Source organism: Leptopilina boulardi, unplaced genomic scaffold, assembly GCF_019393585.1.
Source record: "Leptopilina boulardi isolate dan_hultmark-lab unplaced genomic scaffold, ZJU_Lbou_2.1 LbouV2_248, whole genome shotgun sequence".
In the NCBI taxonomy this organism is placed as follows: Eukaryota; Metazoa; Arthropoda; class Insecta; order Hymenoptera; family Figitidae; genus Leptopilina; species Leptopilina boulardi.
Window position 1 is genome coordinate 92,676 of NW_026137805.1, and position 27,848 is coordinate 120,523.

At 23.3% G+C, this 27,848-nt stretch overlaps 3 protein-coding genes across 9 annotated transcripts; all 3 read right to left on the reverse strand.

Moving 5' to 3' along the window:
* Positions 1-19: 19 nt before the first annotated feature.
* LOC127280589 (regulator of G-protein signaling 7) lies at positions 20-23,153 on the reverse strand. 6 transcript variants are annotated; one of them, XM_051303670.1, is made up of 12 exons: positions 23,005-23,153; positions 10,994-11,247; positions 10,789-10,885; positions 9,810-9,860; positions 9,277-9,444; positions 7,548-7,771; positions 6,645-6,874; positions 4,193-4,306; positions 3,976-4,098; positions 3,681-3,867; positions 3,288-3,380; positions 20-3,066 (listed from the first exon to the last, which is right to left on the reverse strand). In XM_051303670.1, the coding sequence occupies exons 2-12, from the start codon at positions 11,213-11,215 to the stop codon at positions 3,001-3,003; spliced, it is 1,575 nt and encodes a 524-aa protein (XP_051159627.1). In that variant the 5' UTR covers positions 11,216-11,247; positions 23,005-23,153; the 3' UTR covers positions 20-3,000. The 6 variants fall into 6 exon arrangements, with proteins under 6 accessions (XP_051159627.1, XP_051159631.1, XP_051159626.1 ...); XM_051303674.1 differs by lacking the exon at positions 23,005-23,153 and adding an exon at positions 21,136-21,460 and having other exon boundaries at positions 9,277-9,432; XM_051303669.1 differs by lacking the exon at positions 23,005-23,153 and adding an exon at positions 21,136-21,460.
* On the reverse strand, positions 23,045-25,299 carry LOC127280593 (uncharacterized). Of its 2 annotated transcripts, none has more exons than XM_051303680.1 (3): positions 25,156-25,299; positions 23,629-23,934; positions 23,045-23,187 (listed from the first exon to the last, which is right to left on the reverse strand). In XM_051303680.1, the coding sequence occupies exons 2-3, from the start codon at positions 23,897-23,899 to the stop codon at positions 23,183-23,185; spliced, it is 276 nt and encodes a 91-aa protein (XP_051159637.1). In that variant the 5' UTR covers positions 23,900-23,934; positions 25,156-25,299; the 3' UTR covers positions 23,045-23,182. The 2 variants fall into 2 exon arrangements, with proteins under 2 accessions (XP_051159637.1, XP_051159636.1); XM_051303679.1 differs by lacking the exon at positions 25,156-25,299 and adding an exon at positions 24,011-24,223.
* Positions 25,052-27,844, reverse strand: LOC127280591 (transcription factor IIIA-like). Its single transcript, XM_051303677.1, has 5 exons — positions 27,724-27,844; positions 26,510-26,805; positions 26,328-26,434; positions 25,703-26,043; positions 25,052-25,574 (listed from the first exon to the last, which is right to left on the reverse strand). The coding sequence occupies exons 2-5, from the start codon at positions 26,732-26,734 to the stop codon at positions 25,156-25,158; spliced, it is 1,092 nt and encodes a 363-aa protein (XP_051159634.1). The 5' UTR covers positions 26,735-26,805; positions 27,724-27,844; the 3' UTR covers positions 25,052-25,155.
* Between the last annotated feature and the right edge of the window lie 4 nt (positions 27,845-27,848).

The following is a 27,848-nucleotide window of genomic DNA, read 5'->3' on the forward strand; positions in this document are numbered from 1 at the left end:
ATTTTTCTTTTTTCAAAAATTTTTTTTTTTTTTTTTTTTGGTTTTATTTTCCATACAGTGACGAATTACTATATATGTAATATGTATATACGTTGTTTTAAAGCTTTTTCTTTCAGAGACTATCTATTATATATGAATTTGTTTTGGAAAGTTTACTCGTGCAGAGCAGATTGTTCAGATGCGACGCGCATTCTGCTCTGAACAATGCCACTCAGAAATTTTTGTAACTTATCTATATATATATGAATATATTATCTACTACCCGTTTTCAAATGTCGACCAAGAGTCTTTTTTTTTTTTTTTTCTTTTTATTCCAAAATATTTTCAAACTTAATACATTAAGAGAGAAAAAAAAAATTTTTCCATCAACCTTTTTTTTATATGTTAATAATTAATAAAAAAAAAATTAAAATATATTAATAATTAATAAGAAATCAAAATTAAAATTTGTTAATAATTAATAAAAAATCAAAATTAAAATATGTTAATAATTAATAAAAAATCAAAATTAAAATATGTTAATTATTAATCTAAAACAAGATCAGAAACGACCTTCTTTTCTCACTAGAGCGAAAAGTGATTATTTTTCCCCCAAGGGTGAAAAAAGATCATTTTACTCCCTAGAGCCAAAAAAAGGTCATTTTATAACTCACAAATGAAAATTCAGTAAAATTCTAAAGACCTTGGCCGACTATTTAGTAAGTTTTTTTTTTTAATTTAAGGTCGTTTTCCACAACCACGTGATCCACGTATTTATTTTTTATTTCTTTTGTAAATACGAATAGACAAGAGACGGATTATACGAATATTAAGAAAAAAAAAAATTTCCATCACCGCCGCGTATATACGAAAGAAATTATTATTATTATTATAATTATTATTATTATTGTGGACAAAGATGTTAATAAGCGCATGTGATTGAACGATATTGTTTATATGATTGAAGTGAATTCTATTTTCGTGTAATAATTAAAGCGAGAAAAAAAGAACAATCAAGTTGCTCATTTTATCCGCGCTTTGAAAATTTATTTTTTTTTAATATATATATATAGAATTTTATACAAAAATATCGTCGATATAATTTTAGCCGAATTTTGTAAAATTATCAACATATTATTTTGATTTTCTTGTTTTTTTTTTTTTTTTTTGATTCTAAAAATGCAATTTTTATCATGTACGAAAAATTTTTTTTTTGTCTACTAAAAAATTGAAGCTTTTTTTTTTACTTCAATTTTTTCAGCTAACTTTAAGGGGAGGAATTAGTGAAATTTATTTATCGATATTATTGAAAATTTATTAATTTATATAAATTTAAAAAAAATATTTACAAGTTAATATAAAGAGGAAATTTCATTTTTATGGAAATTTTAATAGAATTTAGATTTAAATTTCTCTCCTATAATTTCTATTACTTTTTCCTCGATAATTTTATTTTTTCTTTCTAATTTTTAATTTTATTTATAATTCTGTGGAAAAATTTACATATATTTTCAAAAAATAAAAAATCTGAAAATGGTGAAAAATAATTTATTTAAAAATTTTAATAGAATAATTTTTTAAATAGCAATATTTTTTATCGAAGTTAAAAGAAAATTTGACGAAGATAAATATAAATTTTGTTGAGATAAAATTTCACCAGTCCCATCCCCTTAAGATGTTTGTTTGTATTTTTCAAAAAAAATTTTTGTTTAAGCTTTTTCAGCTTATTAAAAATGTCTTTTCAATTACTCAAAAAATGTTTTTCTTTTTTTTTTAAGAATGATGGAGGCCCTAATTAAACATAAAAATTGAAAAATTATTTTTAAACTTTTTAACGTAAACAAAATTTTTAATAAAAATTAATTTCAAACAATTATAGAATATTTAATTATACTAATTTTTTAATTATATATTAATTTTTATATAATTAATACTAATAATTATTTAACACATTTTTTCAAAAAGTGTATAACAAGATCCTATAAAGTTGGAAATTAATTTTTATTAAAATTTTACATTAAAAACCATTTTTCAATTTTTAAGTTATGTTAGGCCCCTGCATTCTTCTTAAGGGTATGTCAAAGTTGTGTCAATTTTAACATTCGATTACCATTAAAAAAAAACTGGAACAACTTTTACATGCCATTAAATAATTCTTTTTTTTTGGTTTTTTAAAGCCATTTTAGCTTATTTATTCTCCAGCTTATTTATTCTCAACTTGCTCAATATTATTTTTTCTAGTTGATTTAATATTCCTTAATTTTTTTTTCTCACCTTTTATTTAGTTTTTCCATCTCAGTTTCACTCCTTTATTCTCCTTTTTTTGTTTTCTTTTCCCTCTTAGTGATCACGTCACTTATATTTTTATGTTTCTTCGGTGTTTTACATAAAAAGTCAAATGTTTTTACAAAAAATACACTCGACTTTTTGACAGTGTGTATGTTTCTCCCGCTACAAAGTTTTTTTTTCTCTACAATTTTACAGATCCCAGTCGCGAATGCAGTTCCAGTACATTCTATTATATAATGTGCAGAATTCTTCTTTTTCTTATAGAAACAACTATTATTATTTATTCATTATTATTATTATTAATATTATTATTATTATTATTATGACATCAATTCCCGCAGCTGACGCCGCAAAATTTCCAGTTAATCTACGCGTAGAAAACAAAGCTAATTTTTTTCTTTTTTTTCGTTTATTTATTTTTTAGAAAAATCGACCGATTGTGTGATTTATTATTATTTTTTTTTTTCTTTGGCAGCATGAAAAAGCGAAGAAATATTTATGTGACCGTTGAATTTTTCTTCTAATTGTTTGCGAGAGATAGATAGATAGAGAGAGAGAGAGAGAAAGAGAGAAAAATGGGATCGAACTGTTTCACTGCCAATATTTTGCATCATTTCCCTTATATATCGAACGAGCGAATGGGAAAAATTGATTGCAATTACTTTTCTATCTTTTGTGTCTCTAAAGACGAATATTTATATTTCCAACATCATTAGAAGGCGAAAATATCGATTAAGATGTCGTCGTATCCTTCCGTCCAGTGAACGAGACAATAGATCGAATTCCTTTCACTGATGTCTGTGAAAAAAGAAATCAGAAAAAAAAATTGAGTTATTTTTCCTTTTTTCTTTCTATTATTAATAAAAATGACAATTAAAAAGTGGAATTTGAAAAAAAATAAAAATAAAATAAATTTGTAAAAATAAAAGAAAATTTGTAAAAATAAAATAAATTTGTAATAAAATAAATTTAGAAAAATAAAATAAATTAATAAAAATAAAATTAATGGATTTTTCTACCTTCTTTTTCGATCCGTTAATATAGTCCTTGTACATTTCTGATCGCAAATATCTTGAATATGAATCACTTTTCATTAAATGATAAACGTGTGTCTGAAATGAAAAATTCTCTTTCAATAAAATGTACCAAAAATTAAAATTACATCTTCTTTAATTAATTTTCTCTTTTTCCTCTTATTTCTTTTTTTTTCATTTTCTACAGAATAATAAATTTTTTTCCTCTTTTATAAGAATTTTTTTTGTTGGATTTTCTCGATAATTAAATTAGTTTTCTAATTTTTCATTGCTACGGATTTTTTTTCCCTTCTTTTCTAATAAAGACTAAATTTTTACAATATTTAAAATTATTTAAAATTATTAAAAATCAAAATCATTAAAATAAACGTCACTCACTGCTGCAACGTCAAATGACCAACGATCAGGTTTCTCGATATTTTTCTTCGTCACCTCAAACGATTTGGAATCAACATTAATTGGACAACTTGCTTCGGCTCCTAAATATTCGTTCCAAATTTCCTCCACTTTTGCCTCGACGTCTCGTTGAGGTAATGTTTTTAATTCCTGAACAGCCTCCCAAAATCTAGAAGAATTTTGAAATTTTTAACTCCAATTTCTTTCTTTCTTTTTTTTAAACCCGTGTATAAAAAATAAAATATTAATAAATAAATATTAAATTAGTATTCATTACTTGAGATTCTCGCCACTAAATTCTTTATCCAAAAATCGTTCGAATTGCTCTCGTCCAACGGGATCGCGTAAAAGTTCATGTAATCCAAAAGCCCATCTTCTCACTCTTCTCACTGGAAGATCTCTACAAAAATAGAACAAAAAAAAAATTAAAAATTATTATTAAAATAAAGAAATAAACATTTTTCTTTCTTTTTTTTTTTAAAAATAAAACTTACGCCAATTTTTCCTGTTCCCACATTTCTAAACTATCCGAAATCCATGGATTCGTCAATTCTGGTTGCGTAAAAAATGGATCGTACTCTGCGTATTGTTCAAAATATCCTATAAGCCTGTGAAAACAGTTTTACTTATATGTATATATATATAGAGAGAGAGAGAGAGAGAAAATATTATTGTCGCGCGAAAACAAAAGCCTTAGGCGCGAATGTGGTTTTCGATCAAACTCGACATATATATATATATATATATATATATATGTACAGGAAATTGAAAAGCAATCAAGGAAACATTATTGGAACAACCCTATTAATATATTCTCGTCCTGGAATTATTGATTTTGAAAATTTAATTAGAATCGGATAATTATAACGAAGCAATCGGAACAAAATAGTGTGCCTATTATCATTCTTAGCTATATAATGACAATAATTCAAAGTCTCTCAAGACAATTATTTTAAACTTCGCGCGGAAATTTTACGAAAAAAAATAAGAAGAAGAAGAACAAAATGGGAGATAAATACGAGAATTTGATTTTTTAACGTGAGGAAAAAATTTGTTTCCGTTATTTTTATTTTTTTCTTTTTTGATTCAAATTTTTATTGTTTTTTAAATTTAATTATTTTTATTTTTCCTGACCGCGAATCGACTTTAAGGCGCAAAAAACTTTAAATAATTGAATTATTTTAGAAATATTAAAATTATTTTTAAATAATTGAATTTTGAAAGAGTTACAGTTGAAATTTTAAGAAAAAAATGAAATTTAAAAGATTTTGTTTTTCAGGAAAATAATTGAATTTTCCAGAATTGAAAATAATTTATCAAATAATTTTAGATAATACTTTTTTCAAAAATAATTCAATATTCGAAAAATTTATAATTCAAATTTTTGAGAATAATTGAACTACAAGTGATTTTTGATTGAAATATTTCCGTGATTTCTATTGCCAAAGAATTTATTAGAAATTATAAAAAAAAATTGAACTTCAAAATTTTTTAATTGAAAATTTTTTTTAAATAATTGAATTTTCAAAAAATATTATAAAAATAATTAAAGTTACATTTAAAATTTTTATAAATAATTAAAGTTACATTCAAAATTTTTATAAATAATTAAATTTCAAGAAATTTTATTATAAATTCCAAAAAATAATTAAATTTTTGTAGAATTGAAAATAATTTACAAAATAATTTGAAATAAACTTTTTTTTTTTAAAAAAATAAATTGTATTTTCAATGAATTTGATAAAAATTATTGATTGACAATAATTTAATAATTAATTAAAATAACATTTTTTTTTGCTTTTTAAATTATTGAATATCGGAAGAAGTTATAGTTGAAATTATTAAATTTCAAAAAAAGTTTTACATGGAAAATTTTAGAAAGTTTTTAAATTGAAATATTTTGGAAATAATTGAATTTCAAGTGATTTTGAATTGAAATTTGAATTTTATTTGCTGATTTTTCTTTTTTTTTAGACAATTATTGAATTTTATAAAATTTTTAATTGAAAAATAATTTAAAATAATTGAATTTATGAAAAGAGATTCATTAAAATTATTGAAAATAATATGAATTTTATAAAATTTTTAATTGAAAAATAGTTTAAAATAATTGAATTTATGAAAAGAGATTCATTAAAATTATTAAAAATAATTTGTATTGAAATTTTTTTAAATTTTCTGTTTAGAAAATAATTTTAGATAAAAATTTATTAAATAATTAAAATAAAGAAGATCTGAAGAAGATTTGCATTTTATACTATAAAAAAAAATATTTTTTAAAGAAAAATTTTGTATAAAATGTAAAAAAAATCGAAAAAGTTGAATTTTATTACAATAAGTCGGAAAAAATTATTAAAAAATAAATAATTATATTATTTAAACACGAATTTTACCAAAAAAAAATAAGAAGAAGAAGAACAAAATGGGAGATAAATACGAGAATTTGATTTTTTTTTTGAAAAAAAATTCAGTTGAAAAATCTACATCACAGAATTATTTTCTACATTTTGAAAAATTCACTTTGTAATTATTTTATAAATTCTTTTTTAAATCCAACCAATTTACAGGTCGAAATATAATTTTTTTTTTTCAAAAATTTCAAATATTTATGATTTTTTAAAAGTGCGTACAAATTCTCTATTTTATAAAGATTTTTTTCTTCTCACTTTTTCCAAAGTATCATCCATTCCAGAATGACAATGTATACAAAACTATGTGTCTTAAATTATATAAAATGAAAACCGACTTAATAAAGCGTGTTAACGTACAATTTGTTGTGTCGTGTCCCTGAATTGAAATTAAGAAAGTTCAAAGGTTAAACAAAGATAGGCGAAACCGATTCATTTCATTTAAATGTTATAATAATATCTCGTGAGAGCTGTTATACAATTAAAAAAAATATATATATATAAATGCAAAATTGAAAAAAATCAATTTAAAACTTACGCTTCAGCAACCTTGGAAATTTTAATGATTCGTCGATCAAGTCTCTGCTTTAAAATATCAACGTCCCTTTGTAAAGATTCTGCTGACTGTTTTAACATAGAATTCGTCCGAGGTGGAGAAATTCTTCCACCTGCAACTCCCAGTTGCAAATGTTTGCTCGCTTTAACAATAGGCTTGTGGCTGCGACATGCCTTCTTTATGTCCAATTCCGTCGTATTCACACATCCTGGCTGTAATTAGTTTTTTTTTCAAAAAAAAAAAAATGTTCATTATTTCACACTTTTTTAAAAAATGAAAAAATGTTTTCAAAGTTAAATAAACAAAAGCAGTTTTTAAATTTTACAAATATTTGCCTTTAACAAATTATCATTATTACAATTTATTTAAGAATTATAATAATAATAATAATAATAATTAATTTAAATTTACAATACCTTTAGAATTTAAATTCATAAAGAGAAATATATAATTTAAATTTATAAAGAGAAATATATAATTTAAATTTACAAAGAGAAATAGAAAAAAAGATTGCAAAGTCAAAATAAAAGATTAAAGAGGAAAAAAAAACGAAACAAAAGGAAAATAGGAAAACGAATGCGAAGAGAGAATAAACAAACAAAAGAGAAGGAAAATTTAAAAAAAAAAAAACTCCAAATGAAAACGTCAGGTAAAACCAACAGTGAAAAATAACAAGTAAAGAAAAAAAGGAAAGAAAAAAAACTAAAACCCGAATTTAGAGATAAAATCCAATGGAAATAGAATTAAATATAAAATCTTTTCAATTTCTAGTATTAACTTTTTATGCTTTATATAAATATACAGAGAGAGAAAGAGAGAGAAACTGGCGCAAGTAAATATAGTTTTAATTAATAAAAAAAAAAAAAAAAATTTGAATCTAATTACCATTGGCCGATGAACGTCCCAAAATGCTCTCTCTTGACTATCCAGGACTTTTCTCTCCAATTTGTCTCTTTTCTTATCCGCTTTGTTCTGGGCCTCGGCTTGCATGGCAATAAACTCCCATTTTCTGGAGAACATTTTTTGTAGCCTCGCGAGATTTTCAGCCTCATAGTCAGCGAGCTCTAATCGAGTTTTGTTCTGCATTGTTCGTTTGCACAAGTAGACGGCTGAAATAAAATTGAGAGGAATAAAATGAAAAAGGAGAGAAAAAAAAAATGATGATAATGATGATGGAAAAAAAAGAAACATTCGAGGAATTTTCAACAACTTCGATAAAAGTATTTTTTTTATATTAACACGCGGAAAATGAACGACGTGAAAAAAAATTTTTTTTTACGTCAATTAATTCATTTTAATTTATTAAATTATTTTTTTAATTTACTATTTATTTACTCTAATTTTCAATTTTTTTTTGAATTTTTAAAAAATAAAGAAATATTAAAAAATTAAATTGTTTAAATTAAAAATAGTTTTTTTCTAACAAATTTTTTTAAATTAATAAATTTTTATTATTTTAATAACTCAATAATGATAATAATTTGCATTTTTCTCTCCTAAACTTCGGATCGACTAAGGCGCAAAAAAAAATCGTTCCACTCGATTTAAATTAGAAGAAAAGTCGGATTTTTAAATTTAATTCTTAATTTTCTGAATATTTTATTTCTATTATTATTAGATTTGAAAAATAAATAAATTTTACTTTGATAATATTTCAAAATTAAATTTTCAAGAATTTGAAAAATTTTTAGATTTATAAAAAATATGAAAGTTACTTTTTTAGAAAAAATTGTTTTTTAAAAAATTTGAAAAAGTTTGATTCATGCAAATTATTTATAAAATTCAAAATTATGTCAAAGTTTAAAGTTGAAAATCTTAAAAAAACAATTTTCAGTCACTTTTCAAAAAAAAATGGAAGAATTTTTAACGAAAATTTTTGTAAATAATTGAATTTTAGAAGGAATTGAAAAAAATTAATTGAATTGAAACAAATTTTTAAAAAATTATTGAAAACTACTAATTTTTGTAATGAATTTTAGATAATTTTAGAAAATAATTGAATTTCAAGAGATTTAAAATTGAAATTTTTATAAAATTAAATTGCTAAAGATTATTTTTTTTCCTACAAATTACAGACTATTAAAAAAAAATTGTAATTGAATAATTAAAAAATATTTTAACTAATTAAATTCTAGAAAAACTTTGTTAAAATTATTAAAAAAAAAAATAAATTAGCGAAGAATTTTAATAATAATTTAATTTCAGAAAAGGGGAACAATTCAGATATTTAAAATTAATCAAATTTCAACTTTTTAAAAGAATTTAAATTGAAAATTTCAAATTGCCGAAAACTTTTTTTTTAAAAGAATTATAAGCAATAATTAAATTTTTTCGAATTTTAATTATGAAAAATGTTTTTAAATAATTAAATTTTCGAAGAATTTGAAAAAAAAAAAAAATAATTTTAATTTATTATTGAAAAAAAAATTTCGCAGATTTTTTAGATTCAAATTTTGGACATAATTGAATTTTCAAAGAAATACATTTCCTACTAAAAAAAAAGTTTTTTAATTCAATAAATTATTTTTCAATTTCCTTTTTTAAAACCTGAAAATTCGAATTTTTAAAAAAATTTGTACTTGGCAAAAAAATACTAAAAAAAGAAAATATTTACCATAATCTGTGTTTTCAGGTTCCCAGCAATTCGACGGCCAGAAATAGGGAGTTTGGAATCTATAAAATGTGTTGTCGTTCTTGACGGTGAGACAATGATCGTCGATGGGAAAAAAATATCCATGGGAGGCCATGAGATGTGCGACGTGAAGGGCCTCTGTAAAAATTTCTGACATACCAGTAATGTACACATAGTTATTTTAACGTAAAGTAATAAAAAAATGAAAAAAAAAAAATTTATCCAATTTAAAAAAAAGAGGCCAATTTGTTTCAATTAAAGAAATTTCTCTAATTATCTCTCTACTGATGAAAATTTTCTCTCATCACTTTATTCTTAATTCACACGTCTTTAAAGTCATTCACCGAGTTACTTATTCATTTAAATTTATAATCTAATTTCCTAGTGCGAAAAAAAAGACGATCCATTATTTTTAATAACCGATTAATTAATTAACTAATTAACTAATTAATTTATTTGCTCATTTATTTATTTATTATCCAGCAATTTTTTTATCGTGAATTTTGAAAACGTACCTTGATCATCGATGTCCATGTTCTTCATCATCCAGATTATTAAATCGGTTCCTAATTTACAAAAAAAAGGCGAAATAAATTAAAAACAAATTTTATTAAAAATTTAATATTTGTGGCAAAAATATTTTGTAAATATTTAAATATTTTGCAAAATTACATAAGAGAAAAAAATGGGAATTAAAAATCGGTTAGAGAAATTCTACATCAAAGAAGGGGTAGCAAGGTTGGATAACTGCGCTTCGAACGTTTCTGATTGGCTCGTAATATTTGCCGGTAATATTACGAGCCAATCAGAAACGTTCGAGGCGCAGTTACCCAACCTTGCTACAACTCTTGTCAATATTGATCTGTTCTAAAGTGTAAAAAGTTCATATAATATTGTAACGCGAATAATTTACCTTTATTTCAATAACTTTTTATTATATCATCCATAGGACGATTATTTTTATGTTTATTTCGAATCATATACAAATTTAGCACAAAAATATTCGTCGAAAAAAGGGTTTCTTTGACAATCAGAAAAGACTATTAGTATTTTAATTTTTATTTCTGCTAACGGATTCAGAAATATTCTTCGAAAAAAAGGGTTTCTTTGAAAATCAGAAAAGACTATTTGTTTTAATTTTTATTTCTGCTAACGGATTCAGAAATATTCTTCGAAAAAAAGGATTTCTTTGAAAATCAGAAAAGACTATAATACTTTTTAATAGCAGACACAAAAATGAGGTTATGTTGCAATTTTTTTCATTTATAAATGAATTATTTATTAATTTACATTTCTTAAAAACTTTTAGTGAGCAAAGAAACGTTCTTAACGTTTTTAAAATGTTTTGGAAACGTTAAGAACGTTTTTTTCGAAACCTCAATTATAGAACTATTTTTTTTCTCCATTAGGATAAAATTTACCACATTTTTGTAATTGCAATTTTTCCTTCCCATTTTTCTCTCTCTCTCTCTCTCTGTAAATTAATGACATTACCTGTAAAAACGGAGGGGATTTTACTGATAAAACTCTTGACTGTCTTGACCGGAACACCATTGGTTTCATCCATCATTTTCTCCACTATCGATTCCATCTTGAACAATTAATTTTCATTAGAACATCATCAATAATGGATTTAAAAAAAGAAGAATTTCTCTTTCTCTCTCTTTTTTTTGGGGAGGTGGTGAAATAATTTTCGAACCTTTTTATAAACAAGATAATTGGGAGTGTCTTCAGCACAAGTGATGGCCGCATAGCCAGAAGTGTACTGAGGTGGATCTCGAGCGATTTCCGGTTCACGTGTACTTTGCTCATTATTATCAGAAGACCTTGCTCCCGGTTGTTCCGAACTGTTTTCTACTCCGTTGCTCTCTGCCGGCTTTCGCCTGCGGCAGGTAGACTTTTCGGTGCTCATGGTTACCATGACCGCGCTAAGAATGGCGCATCATCGCCCACCTGAAAAAAAAGAAGAATCAAGTATATAACCAACATCGAAAATAGACTTCTATATACGTGTCATATATCCGATAATTGTCTATTTTTGGAAGGGTAGTTTACACGAGAATCTAGTTCAAGATCAAATTGTTTCCCTTTTTTTTATTTTTTACATTCTTAATTTTAGAATTGCAATTCACATTTCTATTTTCTGTAATCTCAATTTTATTCTAAAAACAAGTTTTTTTTTAATATTTTGCATTATTAACAACTTATTGTTAGTTTTTCCAAGAATCCATAAAAGTGAACTTTGGTATTTAAATCTAGATTATGATAAAAAGCTTTTGTTTGAAATAAGTCGACCTCTATTATTCCAATTTTTTTTTAAATTCTCAAATTTGATTACCGGAGGGGAGTTAATTACAACGCGGATGGAAGAAACGTGAATTGGGTTGAGAAATAAATTGGATCAACAGTTGTGTGGATGTATTCACGTGGATGCGAGAATTTCTGATCCGCAATAGAGGTAACTATATATATAAATTCAATGCGTCAACAATTTCCGCGCGCAACGTAAAACCAACTGGGATTGACGAAATGGAAATGAAAAAATAGAAAAAGAAAATCTACAGTGAATATCAATCTGGATTCATATTTTTCTTTTTTTTTTTTGAAAGTTTAATTGGAAAATAACCGAGATACACATAGACCTGGATGACCAGAAGAGACAAGGCAAACAGTATTGATTACCGGCCTACAACGATGTTTCTATATACATATATAGCTAGACTTTCCAGTCCTCCTACCTATTGACCTACCCACACATATATACTCAAAAACACGAACCTTCCCAACTTCTGCTCTTTTCTAACTAAAGGATTTCGAACCTACCACCTGATGCGGTGTTACAAGGTCGACCCGCGCACCGACAAAGGGTTATATTGCCGATTGCAATTTCTTTTCAAGTCCCTAGCACGAACCGCGCCACAGAGATTTGTATATTTATACAAAATTGGCATATCGAATTTGCGGTCAGACAATTTTTTATTATAACTCTCAAGGGCAGATAAATCAAAAAATTGTGAAGAAAACTTTTTTTTTGGCTCTTATGACTTTTCATCAAGGCTCTTAACTCTTCAGCTGATTTACCGAATTGACAGTTCTCGTTAGTAATGAAGGAACCAAGTCTTCAAGAGGTAATAGAAAAGTTTTGAATTTTGTAATTGCGAACTTGTTTTCCGTTCTATTAATTCCTTTGAATTTGCAGGCTCCTTCTAAGAAGAAGAACAAGAAGAAGTAAGTAGGAAGTAAAATCATTCCAATTGACGCTGGAGAAAATGAAAAAAAATAGGTGACTAACCCTAGTGAATAGACAGAACCAAAATTGGTACCGAAGTTAAATTGAATCTCTGCCAAATAGGAATATTTATCGAAAAATAGTGATTCTTGGAAAATCTGAAGACTTTATTCAACATCGTATCAGCTAAAGGAATATTCTTCGAGAAATGAGTTTTTTTTTGAAAACCTGAAAAGACTATCACTTTTTATTCATTGTCTCCGATATAGGATTTAGGAATATTCTTCGAAAAAAAGGGTTTCTTTGAAAATCAGAAAAGACTATTAGTTTTAATTTTTATTTCTGCCAACGGATTCAGAAATATTCTTCGAAAAAAAGGGTTTCTTTGAAAATCAGAAAAGACTATTAGTTTTAATTTTTATTTCTGTCAACGGATTCAGAAATATTCGTCGAAAAAAAGGGTTTCTTTGAAAATCAGAAAAGATTATTACTTATTAATCTTTATTTCTGCCAACGGATTCAGAAATACGCGGAAAAAACGATTTACCTGGAACAGTGAAACGTTTCACTATAGTTGCAAAAGTTATACTTGTTTCAGTTAAATCTGTCGTTATTCTAGTGAAACTTTTAGCTATTTTAGGTAAATATTTTTTCCCTGTATTCTTCGAAAAAAGGGTTTCTTTGAAAATCAGAAAAGACTATTATTTTTAATAGTTATTTCTGCCATCAAATTCAGAAATATTCTTCGAAAAAAAGGGTTTCTTTGAAAATCAGAAAAGACTATTATTTTGAATCTTTATTTCTGACAACGAATTCAGAAATATTTTTCAAAAAAGGGTTTCTTTGAAACTCAGAAAAGACTTTATCACTGTTAAACATTATTTTATTAACTGCTCGAATTATTTGACATAATCTCTAAATACTCCTGACCCTCCAACTGTAGGGTTTAACACTTGTTGTATATAATATACCAAATTCAAGTGGACAGTTTGAGTAAGTAATTAAATCCTGGAGGAATTTCAAGATTTTGCAAGTAAACCCAATTTGTTGCTATCCCAATATAAATTATTGCTTTTGATTATTTTATTTATTTATTACTTTTACAAACTCTTCTTAAAATAAATGATTCTCTATTCGCCTTAACATAACCTCAAAATAAAATTATTTTTAACGGAAGCAATACAATATAATTTTAATTGCGAAAATATAATATTAATAAAATGAAAAAAAAGTACCGAATTCATTCATTTTCTTATAGAAAATTTTTAAAAAGACAATTTACAACAAGAAACTAAAACTTATTGAAGATAAATGAAAAAGCTTTAAATCATGCTCATATTCGACACAATTGTTTTCGAAATCTTTCTCTTCTCGAAAACTTTTCACTTCCTGTTTTTCATATATATATATATAAAACTTGACTGTTTGTCTTCTATATATATATATATATATATATATAATATATATATATATATATATATTGTCACTTATTCGTAAAACTTTTTCCCCAACATTTTCCACATCGAAGAATATTATATAAACTTTCTGACTCTGTTTTTTTTGCCCGCCTGTCTTATAAATAAACTACATTTAAGACATAAAAAAGCAGCAATTGTAAAATTGAAAGAGAATATATATGAAGAAGAAAAAAATTGAGGATAATTATTCCGTTTTATTCTCTCGACAAAGAAAAACGTTTTACGAGAGGTGCATAAAATAAGATATGCTATATATCTCAAAACATAACTGAGAGATCGTGTCCTATAGAATATATAACACTCGGCATCAATTTATTTTCTCATTTTCTTCGCGTTTCTTCAATGCTATGAAGCGGTTAGCGAAAAAAAATAATTTTTTTTTATTTAAATTTCAACGAGAAATAAAAGAAAAAAAAATACAATTCATGAGAGAATTGAGGATGTAAATGAATGAAAATTATGTTTAAAGTTATTTTACAGATCTCTTTTGTGGAGAGATAAAACTGAAAATTTTATGTAAAAAAGAAAAAATGTAAAATTTTATTTTACTTTCTGATTTTCAAATACATGTAAAGGGAATTGTTAGTTTAAACGTTTGACGTTTACTTCCTTTGGATTAATTAATTTTGTGTGTGAAACACTTGACGACCGAGTTACCTCAACCACTGTGTGGTTGCGCCAATATGACCATCACACCTGAACTACCCTCAAGCTCAATCAGCTCTAGTGAAATATTTTTAAAAACTAATTGCATTTTACAGTTTATCGATTTATCAATAAGCCGTGATAACTCATCACTGAAAGTGGCGGAACTTCATTCTTGCAATTGCCAATATTAATAAACTCATAACTGAACATTATATATCTGGCTTTTTTTGTGATCAATTTTTTCCTATTTTGCACTTTATTAAAATCACAATTCTTTTTGCGATACTTCAATTTACATATTTATTTAGTTTCTTCATATTATGTGACACGCTCTGAAGAAAGGGACCAAAGCAAACGAATTATAGGTTATGTTTACAATTTTACGTTTACCTTGGGTTATGTTTATTTTAATTAGAAACGAGATCAATTAATCACAGCTTGAATAATTTTTGGCTTATTATTCTTTAAATAAAATATTTAATTTAAAACAAATTCAAAATTAATTTTTAAAAATTCATCAAATAAAAAAAATTTAGTTTATTAGTAACAAAAATAGTCGTAAAACATTTTAGTATGACTAAGTTAATGTTATTTTTCAGAAAACTGATCCTCTTGGAAAATTTTTTTTGTGCTTTTCTCGACCCATTTTTAAGAAAATTTTAGATTAAAAATAAAATGTAAAAACTTAAGAAAACGCTATTATTATTTACTTTTCACACGTTTTCTTTCTGACCTAACCTGAACTGATTATTTATTATTACGCTACTGCGCACGTAAAAACCTTTATCAAACATAACCTATAATTAATTTCCTTTTTCCCTTTCTTCAGACCGCATATATTCAACGTCATCTCTGCCAAAGGAATATTCTTCGAAAAAAAGGGTTTCTTTGAAAATCAGAAAAGACTATTATTTCTTATCTTTATTTCTGTCAAAGGATACAGAAATATTCTTCGAAAAAAGGGTTTCTTTGAAAATCAGAAAAGACTATTATTTTTAATTTTTATTTCTGTCAACAAATAGAGAAATATTCTTCGAAGAAATGGGTTTTTTTTTGAAAATCTGAAAAGACTATTATTTTTTATTTATTGACTCCGATATAGAATTCAGGAATATTTTTCGAAAAAAAGGGTTTCTTTGAAAGTCAGAAAAGACTTATTTTCATCTTTGTTTCTGCCAACGAATTCAGAAATATTCTTCGAAATAAAGGGTTTCTTTGAAAATCAGAAAAGACTATTATTTTTAATTTTTATTTCTGTCAACAAATACAGAAATATTCTTCGAAGAAAAGGGTTTTTTTGAAAATCTGAAAAGACTTATTTTCATCTTTATTTCTGCCAACGGATTCAGAAATATTCTTCGAAAAAAAGGGTTTCTTTGAAAATCAGAAAAGACTATTAGTTTTAATTTTTATTTCTGCCAACGGATTCAGAAATATTCTTCGAAAAAAAGGGTTTTTTTGAAAATCTGAAAAGACTATTTTTTTTTATTTATTGACTTCGATATAGGATTCAGGAATATTCTTCGAAAAAAGGGTTTCTTTGAAAATCAGATAAGACTTTATTACCGTTAAACATTATTTTTTTAATTGCTCGACATAATTTCTAAATACTCCTGTATGTACCTATGGTAAAAATAACCTATAAATTTTTTCTTTATTCCCTTTCTTCAGCTCTCATCTTGTGTTCAATTTTTTTATTTTTTCATTTTTTTCAATTCAACTCTCCTGTTTACGATACTTTACGTAAATTTAATTTTTTTCCTAAAACTTGAATTGCATTATAAGGGGAAAATAATTATGAAACTATATATTTCAGAGTGTATATTTTTTTGAATATTTAAGGATGAAGAAAAGTTGAGGCCTTATATTTTTTAGGGGAGAGAGCGGGGGGGGGGTGAATTATATATATTATTTTCTGTGTCAATGGGAAAGTAGAAGACTACACTTGAGTGAAAAAGAAGCATGTAACAGGTGTAAACAAATGAGGTGGAACTGAGCTCAGCATTACCTGTCGCAACGCCGAGTACCCTCGGCTTATCTTCAACACGAAATCATGACGTTCTTTACGTGCCGAGTACTTGAATTTTAAAAATAGCTTCGTGCATGGGTAAAATGATTATTAATACACGCCCTTAAAAAAAAGTATTATCTTAATTGCCCCATACATGTGCAAAAAAAAAAATAAAATAAAAAACAGAAAATTACACAGAAAAAATATTTTTGTTTCTTACTTTTAGATTATTTTGTAAGTTTGCGATTTTTTTTATTTTATAATTTTTCAATTTTCCGTATTCCTACATAATTTTAGATGAAATTATTATTATTATTTTTTGATTCTATTCTATTCTTTTTATCATTTAATTTTTAAGACAAAAAAATAGAATATTCTATAGGATACTTCATTTAGCGGAATATTTATCTCATTCTTGAAACTCTTTTTTTTCATATATTCTTTCCTTTTCCTATTCTCACTTTTAATTTCTCATCTCAACTTCCATAGGTATAAAGTAATTCACCCGCGAATTTAATGAGAATATAATTAATTCTATCCACAAAGCCTCGGGTAAATTTTTCCATTTTTAATGCTCTCCAATTTAAAAAAATGAGTTTCAAGTATATATATATATATATATATATCGACGAATTTAAATATTTTACGAGACAGAGAGAATAAAATGCAAAAAAGACATTTTATTTTCTTGATTTTCTATAATGAAAAAATTAATTCATTAATAAAAAAAGAAAAAAAAATTTTTATAAACCATTTTGTTGTTGTTGTTGATAAAAACTGATGGTTTTATTTAAATGGAAATAAAAAAAGAAAATAGCATCACTTTATACGGTTTATGTATACGCAGAGAAATAAAAACCTTTTATGTAAATTTCAATACTGATATTATAGCAAATCTAGACTAACGTCTTTTTTTTTTAACTTTTTTCCAATTTTAATGCATTTTTCACTTTGGAATTTTGTTTTTATTGTTGAATAATATAGAGAAATATATTTTTTTAATAATAACATTTTTTTTAAAAATATTTAATAATAAAAAAAATTCAATAAAAAATGTATTACAAAAAAAAAAGAATTCTCCTTATTTAGAAAGTTAATTTCATCATAGAGTAAATTATTTAAAGAACCATCTCAAATTATATATATATATATACCGATCGTCTATATATATTAAAGTTTATATATTCAAATAACTTTGTTTGAAATTAGCCGTAAATGATTCTATAAAAGGAACAAAAGTTTATTTCCGGCTGAGGGAGTTTTCATTAAAATTTTAATTTTATCATCATACTCTGTAGATTTATATTCGGACGAAATATTAAAGAATCAACAAGTGGTTATCAATATGATTTAATATATATATATATTGAGATGTACATACATTTTTTTAAGAATAAAATGCAAGTACATATATATATATATATATATATAATCAAAAGTCTCTAAAGTTTTGAGATCAATTAATCAAAACTTATCGCCACCGTTGGTCACGATAAGACGATTATAAACTGGTCTTACATAAAATTCATTTTATGACTCTCTAATACCTATATATATATATATAAAGTATAACTTATGGTTTTATGTGAACTGAGCATGCGAGGAATTACAAAATTTTTTTCATTAAAAAAAATCAATTATTTCCAATATTCCATTTTCTCATACTCTCGTCTTATATTGAACTTCTTTTTTTTTATTCAAAAAAAATTATTTTCCCGCGATTTTACTGAACATTTTATTGTCATTTTAAAATTTAATTAAAAATTTATTTTTTTATTTAATATTTTTTAGTTAATATATTTTTATTTAACATTTTCTTCATCATTGTGTAATATTCTGTTTTTCATTTTGGATGCAATTTCCTGTAATAAAGCGAACTCAAGTGACAAATTGTGGAACTAATGTAATCACTGGGCCTTCAACAAGTGACCCTATAGAGAACCGCTGGAACCAAAATTGGCACTGAATTTGCGGTTGAAACTTTGGTTTCTCTCTCAGTGTTCGCAATTTTCGCAAGGCTATACAAGCAATATATGTGTGTGTTTAATTTAAAATTAAGGAAAAACAGTTAATAACAGCTCAAAGACATTTTAACATTCTTTGGCTGATGCATAAAAGCAGCAAATTAACTGTGCGCCTTTGAATAGTGTAACACACATAACCTCTCAAAATAGACAAACATTCCCTTTAAAATGCAGGAGAATAATTATATTTTGATAATATGGAGAGAGAGTAAAGTGAATGAGATGAAAAATTGTGAAAACAAATTTATACACCAATTTAGTGGTGAAATTTCACATTTTAGATTCTCATAAAATTTCAAGGACGAAAATAAATATGTCCTGAAAAAAATTGTTCGAAAACCAGAAAAGACTATTTTATTGTTATCAACATTAAATTCATAACGGCCCGACTTGTCTGACATAACCTCTAAAGATACGAATTTTCCAACTAGAAATTAACAATTTTTTATTTATATATATATATATTTTTTTTGTTATAAAATATTTAAAGTACCAAGTGATAAATTCAACAAATAATGGAATTGCAGAGCCTTCACAAGTGGCTAAAGAAAAAACTTTTTTTACTTTATTATTCAACAGTTTATTATTATTATATAACTTAGTACCATTTTATTAAATAGTTTCATTTTATATTTGTATTTTCCATTAAAATTTCATTTTCATGTAAATGAACTGCTTTACCACTTTATTTGAATTTGACACTTTATTTTTACTCCTTTCTTTATTTATAATACTTTCATAATAAATTTAATTAAAATTTTAATTAATATTTCGAAATGAATTAATGATAACGCGTTTTCAGAAAATATTTTTCTTCAAATTTCTTTAAAATTATTAAATTCTGTTCTTTATTGAAAAAAAAATTTAATTCAAATAATCGGTTATAAATAAATATTGAACCAAATAATTTTTATTAAATTTTGGTTAACAAAAACCATTTAATTGAATCTTATTTAATACAAATAAATATTTATTTGACAATAAAATAATCAATTATTTGAATTAAATTTTTCTTCAAAAATAAAATTAATTATACTTTTTGGTATTTTGTCAATCACGAAAGTGAAATTAATGAAAATAATCTAATTAGACGGCTAATCAGTAGGTAAATGAAAATTTTCTCCTGACAGTTTAATTTGTGTGTCAGGTGACCCGGAAAAATTGAGATGTCCCAGGGACTTTTCTTTATATATATATATATATACACCCACATTACAATTATAATAATAATAAACGTTTAAATTTTCCTGCGTGTTTTGAAACCTTACCTACACCAAAATTATAATTCCAAGTCACGCAAAACCGAAATTTATGGTGAACGCATGTATATATAACACTCACCCTCGTCAAAAAAAGGGGAAAGAAAAAATCACGCATCTCAATAAATCTTTTTTTTTTTATTATATACATATATTCAGTATAATATGATATATATATAGGGTTCCAAAAATAAAATGTCATCAACATTATTTCCTCAATATAAGAGAAAACAGATTTTCAATCTCAGAAATATATGTCATTCACTTTAATGCTTTCGATAATTTGGAAAAATCAATCATAAATAATAAAATATTTATTCAATGATAAAAAGAGGTTATATAAAAATTCGGTTTGATTTATATTATTCATTTTTATTAAATGTAAAAAAAATTAATATTAAAAATTTAATAATAATAAAAATAAAAATTTTATTAATAAATTATAAAATATAAAAATTTTCGTAATTACATAAAAATTTTTAATAAGCAAAAATCTAAATATGTAAAATTGTTTCGAAAATCGATTTTTGTTTTCTCATCTTTCAATTTCAAAAAAAAATTTCTATATTTTTACATTTCCATAAAAATATCTAAATATGAAAATTCAAAAAATTTGTAAAGTAAACGTTAAAAAAATTTTGATTGTATTTTTCTATATTAAAAATTTTAATTAATAATTAAAAATTGTTAATTAAAATTTTCAAAAAAATTTACAAATTGGAGTTAATTATTTTTTTTTTTTTACTTAATTTATAAACTAGCGATTTTTTTAAATTAAATTATTAATAATTAATAGAATTAATTGAAAATAAAAATAAAATATTAAAAATTTTCCAAACATTTCTATTTATAAATGCAATTTTTCTATTTAATTATATTTTATTCTATTCTTGAATTCTGTTCTCATACATATTCAAAAATTTTTCTTTCCAATTGAAAGTTATTTGAAGAATATTTATTTATTTTTTTTTAAATTTAATTAATAAAACATCAATGAATTTATTATTTTAAACCCTTATTTTTTATTCAATTGTTTTCTATTTAATAAAAAATTTTTTGTTTACTCACAATTGACAAACAAATTTTTTTTACTGATTTTTTTTTCAAGGGATGCAAATAATATAAATAAGAATCGAACTTACAGTGAATATATATTATTTTTTTCAAATTTTTGCACATTTTTGACACTCACTTTTTTGTCTTGAATTCAGCGAATAATCGCCTTTGAAAATAAATTGCACAAATTGGACATATTTTTTGTCCCCCCCCCCCTAGAGAATATTTTTTCCCAAAATAGGGGTGGAAGCGCGATTGGAAAAAATGTCCTTTATTTCAAGTCCTTACGGTGAAGGAATTAGGCAAAAAAAAAAAAAAAATTGAAATAATGTAAAACTGAAAAATCGAAGGGATAAAATTGGGGGGAGCTTTTTTTTTCAAAAAAAATAAAAAAAAAATTCTCACCAAACGCGACGATATTCACCGTAGACGGCAAAGAACGCGACTGCGTGCTTTTCGTGTGCTTTCAGCTTTCTTAACCTGCCTGGTGAAAGCAATATATAGATATAACATATATACACATTGCTCTCACTCTGTGCAGGCTTTGAGGGTGACAAAACAGGGACGGAACCATTTAGGGTGGATAACAACCCCCCCTACCACGTTGCTTTCCAAAACAATCCACTTATAGAATTATCCTATTCAATTTTCCGCCTTCTCTTTTCATTCACAAAAAACAAGCCGAGATTCTCATCTTATTTATTTTCTTTTTTTTTTTTTTTGTGTGTTTGAAAAAAAAAGAACCAACTTTATTAAAGATTTTTTTTTTATACTTCTGTTTAGGGGAAAGTTTCTTATTATTTGATTTATTAGAATAGTGAAAAAAAAAATTTTTAATTTTTGTAATTTTTGAGAAAGAAAAAGAAAAAAAAAGAATTAGTTAATTCTAGTTTTTAAAAACAAAAATTAGTTAATTAAAATTTGTTATTTAATAAAAGACAGAAAATTGAAGTATAGAAATCGATAAATAAAATTTTACTATTAGTTTAATTAATTTTCAATTAATAAATCTAATTTTTATTAAATAAAAATCATCTTTGGTATTAAAAAATAATATCTATTAAGACTAAGAAATAAAAAATTTTTAATTTTTTTAATAAAAAACTGATCTTGGCATAAAAAAAATCTGATTTCTCTTATCGAAGAATATTTTCTTATTATATATATATATATATATATATAAAAAAAGTAATAAATTCTAAGAGGTCATCGATTTATTTTACTCTCTTTTAATATTTAAGGGGCAATCAGTATGTTATTCGATTTCCATAGTTTTTAAAATATTCATTTGACAAAAGAAAATTGTGTGCATAGTTATTTATATATACAAGTGTAAAATTCCTGCAATAATATTTGTTGATATTTCTCAATTATTTTCAAAACTTTTCTTTTTTAATTTAATTTAATTTCTTTTTTACAAAAAAATTCTATTTTGTCAAATTTTAATTTTTTCAATATTTGTAGAAAATAAAATTTCTCATATTTCAATTAAAAAATTTCAGTTATTCAAAATTTTAATTTTAGAAATTTCTGTTTTGTTAAAATAAAATCGCCGAATGGAATTTGCAGCTTTTAAATTGAAAATTTCAGTTATTTAAAATTTTAAAATTCGAAATTTCAATTTTTGAAACATCCTCGGAAACTTCCGTTTTTGTTCAATTAAAATTTCTCAAACTTCAATTTTTAAATTAAAAATTTTTAATTTTTCAAAATTTTAAGTATCAAAATTTTAAGTTTAAAGAATTTTTTTTTTAATTTACACAAAACTTTAAATTTTTCCTTCAATAATAATTGAAACTAAAAAAAATTCTTTCCAAATTTGAAATTTTCATTTCCTCGTTTTAAAATTTTGTTAAAAATTTAAATATTTATATTTTCGGAAAATTTTGTTTAGAAAAATTATTTTTTATTAAATTGAAAATATATTATTGGCCCATGTATAGAGGAAAAAAAGAAGGAGACATATGTGTATTTTTGTTAAAATATATAGTGCCCTGTTGCGTACCTGTTGCTCTTATCTTGTTACTTTCCTGGCAGGGAGTCCAGATGTAATGAAAAAAGCCGGATGCGAAGAGCGCAGGATCGTTTCCTCGTCATTTCAATGCATTTGTGGATGTCACACAAAAGTCCCACTGTTCGACTTTAAAGTTTAACACCAATAAAATTCCGTGTCATATCGGTCATCAATCTGCGAAAAAAAAAATAAAATAAAATAGAAAAAAAAAAATTTTCATTTCAAGGTGAACTTCACTATAATGATTCTCCTTGTTTATCAAAAATTCTTTTTGAAATTTTAATTTAAATTTTAATTAATAATAAATTACAATTTCTTTAAAATTTTTTTTGGGCAATTTTCTTTTCGTAAAAAGAAATTTTTAATTTAATTAACAATTTAAATTTAATTATTTATTTAATTATATTTTACAAACAATATTAATAAAATTATTTTCACTAAATAAAAAAAAAAACGAATTTTGAATTTACAAAAACTATTTTATGGTAGTAAAATAAATACTTTCATTAACGGTGTTGTTATTTATTTTTTAAATAAAATAAATATAATTTTGCTGCAAAAAAATTATTTATTATTTAATGTTTAGGGAAAAATTAAATTCAAAATTTTATTCACCTGGAAAGTAGAATCGTTCATTGAAGTTGGAAAAACTCGATTTTTCCGACATTGCTTCCTGACGAAGAGTTGGAATACAATAATTGTCAGTGTCCCATTGAATTATATAACCATTATTAACTGCAGTAATTAAACTGTCTCTCACTTCGCTCTTTAAATTGTCCCTTCGTTTATTACAAATTGGATAATAAAGTTGCAAATGATTGAGAATCAATGATGATGGGACATAAAGTCGTCTCATTTGCAATTCCTCAACAATATCTCGTATCATTTCGGGCGTTATTGATATTCCATATCTGATTGGTCCTAAATTCACATAAACACGAAAAAAAAAATAAATTTTTTTATTAAAAATAGTAAAATATTTAAAAATTTTATTTACTTCTAATTCCATTCATGTTATTTTAAAAATCTGCATTTTAATCAACCATTTTTGAAAAAAAAATTTTGTTTTTTTTTTTTTTTAATTTGGAGAATTTTTATAAAAATCCGACGACATGATGAATAATTTTAATGAATGTCTATTTACATTATTATTTTAGAAATGAATTTTTTTTTCAAATTGTAAAAATTTTATATCGACGAGACATTTTGAAAACAAAAGTAAATCTATAGTTTTTATTTTTTTTTGGTTAACGTTTAATTCTATATATAGTTCGGTAAATTATTTTCCATTTTTAGGTAAAATTTTAATTTATCATAAAATTTAATTCTTTTATAATTATAAACATATTTTTAAAATTCAATAATTAAATTTTAATTTTTTAATTTCAATTAAATTTATATTAACTGAGAGTTTTCTAAATTTTCTTAATTGAAAAAAAAAACAAATGAAAATAAAATTTATTTAATTTTCCAATAATTACATTTTTTTAAATAAAACAATAAAATTGAATTTTTCTAATAAGAAAAAATTGAATTTTTAAAAATATTATTTGTAAAATAAAAAATATTTTCTTATTCTCTAAAATTTTAAAGATTAGAAAAAATTTTTAATGATTTTTATGATTAAAATTTTCAATTTTAAATAGTTTTAAAAATTATTATTTTTTAAACTAATTTTTAAATTTCTTTAGGTTTTAAATTTTCGAAAATTGTTTTAAAATTTTAGAATTTTAATTTTATAATAATAATAAAAATACTAATAAATAATAATAATATTGTCCCGACAACTTATTAAATAAATAAATAAAAATAGAATTTATTTTTTTATAAAAATTATTTATTTCTTTTTTTTTAACGTGTAAACGGAGTTACAATTTTGAAAAATTAATATTATTATTTATTAGTCACTTAATTATAATTCATAAAAATATTTAAAATATAATAAAAAGAATAAATTTTGAAATGACGAAATTACATATTTTATTAATAATTAAATTCTATTTTTAAAAATTGCGAAAAAAAAATATTTTTTAATTTTTAATTTGTAAAAAAAGTACCTAATATTTTTTTTTATCAAAAAAGATTAAATTTGAAAAAAAAATCGATATTATATAAATATATATATATGAAAAGTTATTGTACCTATAATTCATTTTCTTCATCGTGACGATTTATTATTATTTTCTCTAAATTCGATGACAATTTAATTCCACAAAGTTTTGTAACTTCACTTCTTTTTTTTAAACCAATATCACGTCGTTGTTTACGATTTTCCTTTAATGTTATTGGTGATTTTCTTTTTTTTGGATTTTCATGAATCTTGATAATATGCTCGTCAAGTTTTTGTTTCGTTGATAATTTACGTGAACAAAATTCACATGAAAATCTAATATCCATATGATGAATACGAATGTGTGAATCTAAATTTCGTTGATATTCATAAACTTGATTACATCCATCGTGCCGACAAGCAAAGAGAAATTGTTTCTCATGTGTTTTCAAATGAAATGCTAATTTACTTTTGAAAGGAAATTTTTTCTCACAAATATCACATGTAAATTCTGCAAAAAAAAAAAAATATTTTTTTTTATTTAAACAACAATTTATTAATAATTATTTTTATAAAATAATTATTGTAAATTTATTTATTTTTTAAAAAAAAATTTTAATTTATTTAATATATACATACGTTTATAATGAAGAGTGTGTTCTTTTTTATGTTTTCTGAATTCATTGAAATTATTGAAGGAAATTTGACAAATTTGACAAATAAAATTTTTATTATGAACACTTGACTCAAGATGTAATTGTAATTTATTATGTTGTGCAAATGATTTCGAACAAATATGACATACATATAATTTTCGATTATGTACATCAGTTAAATGTTGTTTTAAATATTTTCTCGTTAAAAATACGAGTGAACATTCTTCACATTTTACTTCAAAATATCCTTTATTCTCATGTCTTCGCGAACAATGTCGCTTTAAATTATGTTCTTCTGTGAATATCATATCACAAAATTTGCATCTAAAAAAAAAACAATTTACAAATTACTCGAAAAAGAACAGTAAATTTTAATATATTACTATAATAATAATTTAATTATTTAATATTTATTATTTATTTATTATTTAATAATTTCTATTTGCACTAAAAATTTTTATTTAAATTCCTGACTTCCAATTTTTATTTAAACAAATTTTCATTTATAACAGAATTTGAATTTTTTAAAATAAAATATTTTTTATAAAAAATGCTGTAAAAATATTTCTTGAATTTTATTATAATTATTATTTTTTTAAATAACTTACGGAAATTGTTTTTTGATTTTTTCTTTATGAGACAATTCATGTCGTTTTAAACGTGAATTATTCGCATAAGATTTATCGCAGCCATCAAAGTTGCATGTAAATTGTCTCTAAATGAGAGAAAATTTCATTTTAATTAATTAATTGAAAAATGAAAAAAAAAACAAATTAATTAATAAAATTACCAGTCCGGTGTGAGTACAAAAATGTGTCCTAAATTTAAAAGGTGCTGAAAATTTCATATTGCAACCGGGATAGGTGCAAGAAATAGTCTTTTTTTTATTATAATTTTTGTTAATATTTTCAATATTTCTTTCATTATCACTGGAATCTTCAATTTTTTCATTTTTCAAAAATTCCTCTTTTTCTTCACACTTGAGTGAATTCTCCGTGAAATTTTTAGTTTCCATTTTTTTTTTTTTAGAGTAGAAAGAAAAAAATTACGTTAATAATATAATTTTATTATAGGCAGCTTTAGTTTCTAGAAAAAAGAAAAAAAATTTTTATCACAAATTAAAAATTAAATTTTTATTCACTTATTTTTTGTAAAATAACAAAATAAATAAAATTTAAACAAGATTTTTTTTTTTTGGAATAAATTTGAACTATTTTTGGAAATGAAAACAAAAATTTAAACATTTTTTTAAAAATAAAATTAAAAAATTATTAATTTTGTCACGAAAATTAATTAATTATTAATTTTTTGGCGAATACGAAAAAAAAATTAAATAAAATTAAAAAATTATTAATTTTGTAACGAAAATTAATTAATTATTAATTTTTTGGCGAATACGAAAAAAAATTAAATAAAATTAAAAAATTATTAATTTTGTAACGAAAATTAGTTAATTATTAATTTTTTGGCGAATACGAAAAAAAAATTAAATAAAATTAAAAAATTATTAATTTTGTAACGAAAATTAATTAATTATTAATTTAGTGGCGAATACGAAAAAAAAATTTAAATAAAATTATAAAAAATTATTCATTTTGACAATTTTGCGAATATAATTAAATTAGAAATTTGATTACAATTAATAATTAAAGGATACACAAAAAAAATATGAATATAAACACTATAATTCTGTAAATAAATAAATAAATGTAAATAGGTCAAAAAAAAAAATAAATAAAAGAAAAATTATTCGACAAACATAACCTCAAAAGTCGAGAATATTACTTGATTTTTAATAACAATCTAATTAGCAACAATAAAAAAAATAATATAAATAACAAAAGAGAAAGAAATTCAAAATTATAAATATAGTATTAAAAAATTAATTCAAACAATGTAAAAATAGGTTATGTAGTCACATGTTTCTAAAATTATTTTTCTCTACTTTTAAAATTGTTATCTTAAATATTCGACATGCACATTTTTTCAAGGATTTTTACTTACTTTAATTGTGTCACTTTTAAACTTTTTGTTAAACAAAACCGAAAGATTAAAAAACTATAAAAAAAAAACATTCGAAAAATAGACCAGAAATATTTTTCTTTGTTACCCTTACCCACGGTCGTATA